The 9,076-nt window shown below is 34.6% G+C and overlaps 1 protein-coding gene across 1 annotated transcript; it reads right to left on the reverse strand.

Annotated features, from left to right (window-relative positions):
* Nucleotides 1-922: 922 nt before the first annotated feature.
* Nucleotides 923-8,154, reverse strand: LOC107920006 (uncharacterized). Its single transcript, XM_041110241.1, has 11 exons — nt 7,990-8,154; nt 7,120-7,423; nt 6,578-6,655; nt 5,894-6,465; nt 4,131-4,763; nt 3,886-4,040; nt 2,644-2,828; nt 2,413-2,546; nt 1,981-2,324; nt 1,802-1,905; nt 923-1,417 (listed from the first exon to the last, which is right to left on the reverse strand). Exons 2-11 carry the CDS (start codon nt 7,400-7,402, stop codon nt 1,347-1,349), a joined length of 2,559 nt encoding a protein of 852 aa, XP_040966175.1. The 5' UTR covers nt 7,403-7,423; nt 7,990-8,154; the 3' UTR covers nt 923-1,346.
* Between the last annotated feature and the right edge of the window lie 922 nt (nt 8,155-9,076).

Raw genomic sequence — 9,076 nt, forward strand, 5'->3', positions numbered from 1 at the left:
CACCTTTATATATTATTCTAAAAGAAAAAAACAACTAAGACCAAATACCCATTTATAGTTAATTCTTTAATTTTGGTAGAAATCTGGTTTCTGACTTGACTGACACACTACCACTTCAAGCTCTAAAACAGTATATTTTCTCTAAAATAACATTAAAAAATATCAGCACATCTAAAAAATCTCTCTACTTTTTTGCAATTTTTTACTGGGCAAATGAATCTTAATTCACCAATAAACAAATATGCCAAAGTCTTAAAAAATATGATTTTCTTTTTAATACATAAATTACAAATGCTGAAATGATAAAAATGACAACATAAATACGTACGATAAAATGAAATTACCAGTCTTTTCTAATTTCCATATTAATTAAATTAAACATTTTAAAAGTTTGGAACATTAATAATTAAAAAAATGAGCATATGAATGACAATTAATTATGTTATTAATATTTTTATCAATTTTACATAACTTTATCATTATAATAATGAATTTAATCTTCAAAGATTACAAATTCTATTTCTTCTTATTTATATTTGTAAAGTTAATTTTTTATATATATTATTTTCAAATTTTTAAATTTTTAAAAATTCACATTTTCTCTTCTTTTTTTTCTTTTAAACCATTATCAGAATATTATGTAATAGAGTATAATTTGTTATTATTTCAATAAGAATTATGTACTATTAACATTAAATATTAATTGTCATAGTTAATTGCCTTTAGTTGTTTAGGGTTCAAGGGACTGAAAAAGTATAACTTGGTGTCTTAAAGGTTATGATCCCGGACTCAATTTTGAACGACCATTACCCTACTCTTATAAAAAAAAAAAAGAAAAGAAAAACCTCGAGCTTTGAGAGTAAACTAATGTAAAAGATAATACCAGCATCACATGCAGTGCACTCAAGAAATGCCATTTCAGTAAGTTTAAAGCAGTGGATCATATAAAAGGATTACAAATTCACAATTCTGAAAGGGTAACATGGGTTGTGCTTGAATCCTAACAAGTTTTCTGTGGCCTGATTATCTGTAAAAGCACTCAGGTCTTGGTGATTTTTTTTTTTGGCAACAAATACAGTTTTCACACCTTTAGGTTCATCTACAATACAAAGAACATTTGTTTTTCCCCCCACATCAACAGGTGTATTATAACAAATGCCATTCTCAAGATTGCAGTCTACAAGAAAATCATTCGCGGTTGTATTCTTTCAGACGAATCAGCAACACAATTCTGTTTCTGCTCATTGTAGGAAGATACCTACTGCGTACTGATGGTTCTGGAAAATCCGAATGATGCTTTGATGACGGCTAAAAATAACATAATGAAATACAAGTCGCAATCCATCCTAAATAATCCCTGTGGAGATGCTAGAAGTCGCATTTATCATCAATGAGTGCTCAGGGATATATATAAGACCTGTAACACCAAAAATGGATTCATCATCAAAATCATCGGATTTGGGTAGACCATAGGCATTATATTTGATATATCCAGAAGAGAAGTGTCACATTCTAAATAAATAACTAGATAGAAATGAACAAAACCTGCAAAATGTGCAAGGGACAACGTATGCATAAATAAGAAACTACCTTAATGGCTGGTGATTGTGATCCAGAAATGGCATGCATTTTTTTGCTACTCAGCAGAGGTTTTCTTTCAGTGTCAAGCACAGATATATGACGTAACATTAATACACGGATAGCTATCATAAATAAATACTGTAAAATAAACATTAACCACACACTTATTCTAACATATGGGCAAGGCAAATGATAAGTAGAAATTTCAACAAACGGATACCTTTCTCCTTAACATAAATCTGTAATGTGTCAAGAGTGATTATGCCATCAGTCAACGGAAGTAGCTCAAGCTTAATGGTAGCCGTAGATTGAGCAGGAACACATCTGAAGCAACCGATGTCATTGTTACCATTTGTATATTCAGTATTAGAAACAATATCACAGAAGTTGATGAATTACCCTAGTGGTACTCGACTCTGCAGCCAGAGATGAGTACATCCCAAACCCGAAGTTGGAATGAAATCAGCGGTTGGAGTCAACTGCGCATTGGAAGAAGTAAACTTAGCCCCAGCATCACCATCCTGTTTTTGATTCTCAGATAGACTGGGCATTGAGACTGCAGTAGTGCGCCTCTCACCACCTGCTTTCCCTGCAAGCTCAGAGAAACCAACAAATGGGCTCATTGGTGTTGTTGGAGAAGAACTCAAGGACACCACAGATGGAGGTGAGGTTAAGGATGTTGGAGCAAGAACTGTCATAGTTAGATCTTCATCAGACAAATTTGAAGCCTGAAGAGTTAAAACCTGAAAATCATACCAAGTCAACAAGAATTAACACAGATAAATAGATGGTGTGCAAGCAAGAGAGAGCCAGAATCAAATTGTATAAAACCTGAACTGGAAGCGGAGTGATTCCTTCATTGGGTCCAGAATATTGTCCTGACATCTCAGATGCTACAGAGATCATAAGATCCCTTGAAACTCGTGGTCTCCAACTTGTTGGCTGCTTGAAAAACAATCTTGATTCTACATGAAACATAAAAGATTAATATGTTAATAGTTTGAACATGTAGTTATACAAAATTTGCCAGATCATAGCGTACACCAAGGGAAATGTACATACCTGTGTAGTTGCAACGACATGATACCATAACCGCATAGTGGTTAACAACCAAAACACTCCCCTTTCTATCAGAGGTCATGGAAGGAGGTTGCAAAGCGGACGATTTAGATTTTTCTCCATGAGTTTTGAGATCCTTCCACATAGAAGACACTGGTTTTAAAATAAAAGAGTGCTCTTCACCCCTCCTGCAACAAAACCATCAATAAACTCATGAGGATAGATAACTCTTCCCACTTCCCAGAACCTAAGACAGTCAATACAACTCAGCTAAACCTTAACTTTAAACACATTTCAAGATGTTAGATAATGGCCAAATATGTGTATGCTCCAAAGGCAGTCCTCATTAGACAAGGGTTTATTTTTAATTTACAGTTAAATATTCCACAACAATTAGGTTTTCTTGCTCATTAAAGAAGTACTAGCGACATTGTGCCACACCCCCTAAGCAAGTATGTCTGGAATTCTAGATAAACCACAGAAGACAAATATTTTTCTTTTACAGGTAGTACCTTAATCATAAAGCTAAAATGCTACACATCAAAGAGCCATTAAAATAAAATAATTAAGGGACCTAGAGTGAAAATGGAGAATTCTCATCTACAATCAATTAGAGATTATAGGGAGATATTATAGGGATTTTTCTATGATTTGATCTTATTTTTGGTATGTTGTAATAAAGAGGCCCTTTATTATTATTTTTTCTTTCCAGTCACTCTGTTTCGTCGATTTTGCTCGGATCCACCTCTTCCTCCGAAAAAAAGGGAAGAAGAAGTATTTTCTTCAGTCCCCTGTTTCTGGTTAGCCCCTCCCCCTTCGGAAATAGTTTCTATTTGTATGTTTCTTTCTTCCTCACTTTCCCCCACTTCTTACGTTTCGGAAATTCCTTTCAGTACCTTAATCATAAAGCTAAAATGCTACACATCAAAGAGCCATTAAAATAAAATAATTAAGGGACCTAGAGTGAAAATGGAGAATCCTCATCTACAATCAATTAGAGATTATAGGGAGATATTATAGGGATTTTTCTATGATTTGATCTTATTTTTGGTATGTTGTAATAAAGAGAATCTGGGGATAAATGCCAGATCTCTCATTTATTTTCTTTTCCCTAGTTTGTGGAGGACTTCCCCCTGTTATGCCCTAGTTTGTGGCTTGCTATAACAGCAGCCACTCCTATATACATATGTAATCTGAATTATTCAGAAATATAAGCGAAAACTCTCAATTTCTAAAGAAAACAACCTGAGAGCTAGATTTGGCAAACTATGGTCATCTCCAGCTTCAATACATGATATTGGTAGGGAAGCAGGTGGTCCACCTTTAGAGGCCTCTTCTAAAACAACTGTTATAGCATCTACGAATACTACAATATCTGGTACATTTTCAGGAGAGATATTCTGCAAAATAACTTCATAAGTGAATAAACAAACCTAGAGTTGAGAGGAAGTATTTACCATTTATCAAGAAAAGTGAACACTAAGGTTTACCTTTATCTGAACACAAAGAAGATCATCTGTATTGCAGTCAGCAGCATAAGAATGGATCTCAATGGGTTGAATTATTTGAAGTTTCCTCCTCCATCTTCTTCCTGGTATATGGATCCCTTCTAATCCACAACGGACAGAAAATCTTTCTCGCTCTAGTGACACACCCCGATATGATAAAAGCTCTTCAATCCCTGTTATTTTACCCTTTGAATTCTTCTGAGAAGTGTAATGATCCACATCATCAAGGTCAAATGATGGTTTAGAACTCTGGGCTTTAACAGGTCCAGCAGGAGGTGTAACATTTTGAGGAAGTGATGACATGGAGTAACTTCTAAAATGACTAAAAGAAAAGAGCGGAGAGCCAGAGGAGGCAGAAACACCAGGCCTTTGAGATGGGCTACCAATTCCAGAAGCAGATCCTAAAGGCGGAGGGGATAAAGTCAGAGGTGTCGGAAGAGTGTTATCCAGAGGAAGCAACCATTTCAACAGTTCTCCACATGGGTCTTGATTTGCATATACTAAGTTGTCCTGATTCTTAGAAGACGGGTTTCTCTCCTGATATTTTTCAAACTGAAGAATTTCAATGACAGGATCTCTCAGAAAATCAACACCAACATTCACTTTTAAAAGTACCTGCATCCTTCCAAACAGAGAAGCAGAATGAGAATCAGTACTCTGGATCAGAAAGTCACCTAGCAAGGAGCTAAATAATAACAAAGTTAATATGCCAATTAAAACAAATAAATATGACAAATACGAAGAAAAAAAGCATTACATATAAGAGCTTCCGCAATCAATTGCAGAACCAGAGCAAGAGTTAACTGAGAGCAATTTAAAATAGGGATCAACTTTTGGAAAAAGCCTAGAAAGTAGAAGCAAGAACAAGCAAGTGGCAAGGTAGCAATTAGCATACTGAAAATACAATCTTATCACAATTAGTTTACACGAGTAGCATTGTCTTTTAGGTTTGCTAGCAGGAGCCCTCATAAAACGATACAGAAGAAATTTACTTGTTGAATGCCCCAGATTTCTAACAAGATATTGAATGTGGAAAAATATAGTCCTAAACTGTACTAACAAATGTCAATCTTCTCCTCCCTCCATTTATGTCAAAAAAGTTTATCCTACCTGATGTTAATCCATGAAGATGGAGGCAAGGAGTTCTACATGAAATCAAGGTACTGAACAATGGAGCCCCCACCTCGTCATCAATATGCTCAATCTTAATAACTTGGCTCCAAAATCTATCTATTCCAACCACCACCACCCCCTTTTCTTTTTCCCTTTTTCTGTTCAATTTCCTGTTTAATTCAAAGGATTCTTGTCAGGAAAAGGAGACAGTTTGTGGAATAGGGAGGTAGATTCTTTCCAGTCTTTGAAGTGAGGGGTTAGATGACAGTTTAGCCTCTAATTGGAAGCAAGAGCAGAAAGCAATTGTTTGAGTAAGAGGTAGAGGCAATGGTAGTAGAAGTGCATTGCCTGTCTGTGTCCCCTGCCCTCTGCCATTGTCCTCCCTATGCAAGCCAGCGATTTTAAAATACAGAAATTACTACACCAACTGATTGTTTACCATTAGACACCCTTCATAATCAGAAAGAAATATCAAGAAGCTACTATGATAACATGATTTGCATGTAAAATAGAAACAATAAACTTTCAACCTGTCAGCTAACAAAATTAAAAGCAGATGTCTCCAGCATTTATCCAAGTCAAAGCAAATAGGAAAACAATAATTAACAATTTAGTTCTTCTGTGATGCTTACCACTATGTCTCCACTGGAAAGAGAGCAACACTTAATAGAATCTCTAGCTACTCCTCCAGAAACATTAGCATCAAAATTTCCTCTATCAATCACTGCATTTTGTCTAGATATATTCTTGGCAGCGTTATTGGTTTCATTTGCAATAGATTGTGGGCTATCCATCCCAGACAACTCAGAAACTTTCTCAGAAGCACCTTTTTTTGACCATAGAGGCTCACCTGACTCTGCAATCCTGACAAAGAAATGAGAGTTCTTAAACCTTTTTAACAGTGTTTCAGTCTGTCTTCTGTGATCTTCCATCCTAAGAAATGATTCACTAGCAGAGACATCCTTAGCTGGATCAATCTTATCTTTCTCCAAGTTTTCACCATTTTGATCCATTACTGCACCGTTAAGACTCGCATCCCCTCCTTCAGGCACTGAATTTGTTTCACCCTCCATGTTTCCATTTTGTTTCTGAGCACCCCTTCTCTTGCCACTTTTACACATCACTGCAGCAACTTTAAATGGGGTAATAATCTCTGTTTCCTGATTACATGCTGATAAGCATGCTAGAACATGAACTTGTTCTCCTGAAGAAGAAAACAGGATTAAGGTTCAAGTTACAAACACATATTTCATGAATACAAGCCAACTGTATGCTAAATCAGAAAGAAGCAAGAGGATCAAAAAACAAAAAGATACCAAGAAAAACAAAAGAACGATCCAGGGAACGCAATGAACTTATGTCTGGCGCACGGTTCCAGTCATCAGGGAGATCCCCTGCAAATGAGTATCAAGATTAGACATACAACAAAGAAATATCATATAAGGGAAGTAGATCAACAAAACCAAAGTTCAAATTTCAGGAAGACGTAATTCGTAAACAAGTCGTGTCAGGAAACTCTTGTCAAGTTGAAGTGTATCTAATGTAACTACAGAAGAACTAGGGCATTTACCTTTGTGGACACACTCTAGTTTCCAGAAGTTGTAAATCAGCAACAAAAACAAACATCAGAACATTGCTCTTCCACACAACCATAATTGTTCGGATTTTAAAAGCATATACTATGGAGTCATAACTCAAAACAAGGACCACTTTTACAAGTTGAACTTTTTCAAAGGAATAAGGCGAGGCGAGAAAAAGGAAAGAAAATGAGTAAAAGCCAATCATTAAAGCTATATCTAGAGACAGATCCAAAAATATTGTTTACATTAGCTACCTTTAGAGGTTAGTATACACTTACTATATGGAATGGTGATCCATCCATCTTCTTCACAAACATCAATGTGGTTCTCTGGGACAGAAGATTTCTTACCACTCCCAACACCAGCATTATCACCTAAATGTCCATTGGTTTCGGCATCATGGTTTTCAACTGTAGGGTACTCAGGTAATGGATCTTCACCAATAAGCCCTTCTAAAGATGTTGCAGAACTCGAAACATAAGTAGATTCCGCCACCTCTTCTTGTACTGGAGGTGGCTCTGGCACTGCCTGTTGATTGGACCGCAACAGCAGAAAGTTCATTATTTCCACCAAAATCAGCTTCTGCAAAATCAAACACCAAAGACACTTTACAACTCGAATACTAAAAGTAAAGTTGCAACAGGAAACAAGAACGCCACCAGAACTGGTGCATCTGATGCTTGTATCTCATTCAGAATCAGTCTCGATTTCTCACATGAAACTGAAGATTAAATGTAAAGCAAGCAGCATGATCAAAACCACTCAGAGAACATTCCCTTTTCCTACAATAACCTTAACTACATAAGCGGATCTTGCCCTTAAGTCTAATAATTACCTTGAATTTCAGCTTTCCGAAGTTCAGAATAAAGTTGAAGTAAAAGAAAACAAATATAAATAATTCAAACAAAGTAAAATCACTGAAATAAATCCTTTTTACACTGGATTAACCATGAACAATCTAAATTTCCTCATCATGAAAAATTTATAACCAAGAAATTCCAAAGCAAGACAAAATTCAAAAAAGAAAACGAAGAATGAAAAGAAAAAAGAAAAACAAAAATGCCATTGAACAATTTGCTTTCGATCAGACATAGCAAAGAAATTAGTCAAATAGATGATGAGAAAAAGGAAATCCTATATTGTTTTACCTGATCGGAGATCAAAGGCTGTGGAGGGTTTTCGTTTTCTTTTTCGTTTTTTTTTTAATTGTTTTTTGCCTGGTGCCTGGGAAATGGGAGATCCAATTTCCTGACGGGACTCTATAACTTGATCGGTTGTTCGATCTCGTTCTAGGTCGTTTGATTATTTTTTCGGTTTCGGGGTTGACTACCTTCTGGCCCGAGTTAGATCCGTACGAAATTAAGCCCTCAGCATTTAGCCCATCCCCATACAGCAATTGCCTTTTGCAGCCCAATCCTTTTCCTTTTCTCTGACATTCTAATCGGATTCAACCCAATTAAATTTAGAATCGAATTACGTAAAATTCATAGGATTTTTGAAATATAAGACTACAGAAATATCGAGTATGTTACATTACCCCATTCGATTCATTTGGCTGAAAGAAGATTTTTACATGTGATTGACGACATATACTATTACCTACAAACATATTTTACTAAATTGACATTGTTATAGAATTTATTTGTTTAGTTCCTTTAATTTTTTTCTTAATTTTCATAAAATTATTATAAATTATGATAATTCCTATTTTTATTATAATTTATATATTGTTAAATTCCTATTTTATTATAATTTACATACTATTAAATAAATATATGATGTTAAAATCAATTTATAAATTATAACTGTATATCATAATCATAATTAATATATTAATAAATAAAATTTTAGAGTAGACATAATAATTATAATTTTAAAGTATCAAATTAATATTTCAATGTTAAGAAAAAAAATATTATTGTTTTTAATTAAACTTAAATTTTATTTGAACAAAAAAGGACAAAATTTATTAAAATAATACAAATAGAGGGTAAATTAGTCCAAAATTTAATATTACACCCATAAACAAATGTAAGAATTAATTGTATTGACATTACACCCTATATTACAACATATTGGGACTATCTAGGAATGTAAGATTATAGGGTGGCTGGAATGTTAAGAATTCAAATTATGTAATCTTATTCCAAAATGTGAGATTACATGGTATAATGTTATATTCAATGAATCAAACACACTCTTAGCATTGCTTCTTCTTTTTTTTTATCTATAAGA

The sequence above is a fragment of the Gossypium hirsutum genome, chromosome D13, assembly GCF_007990345.1.
Source record: "Gossypium hirsutum isolate 1008001.06 chromosome D13, Gossypium_hirsutum_v2.1, whole genome shotgun sequence".
In the NCBI taxonomy this organism is placed as follows: Eukaryota; Viridiplantae; Streptophyta; class Magnoliopsida; order Malvales; family Malvaceae; genus Gossypium; species Gossypium hirsutum.

Coding starts and splice junctions, on each gene's coding strand:
- LOC107920006 (XM_041110241.1), bottom strand. CDS start 7,402: ATGAACTTTCTGCTGTTGCGGTCCAATCAACAGGCAGTGCCAGAGCCA. Junction 2,547..2,643: donor ATGTCGTTGCAACTACACAG/GTATGTACATTT, acceptor TGTTTCATGTAG/AATCAAGATTGTTTTTCAAG. Junction 2,325..2,412: donor TCACTCCGCTTCCAGTTCAG/GTTTTATACAAT, acceptor TATGATTTTCAG/GTTTTAACTCTTCAGGCTTC.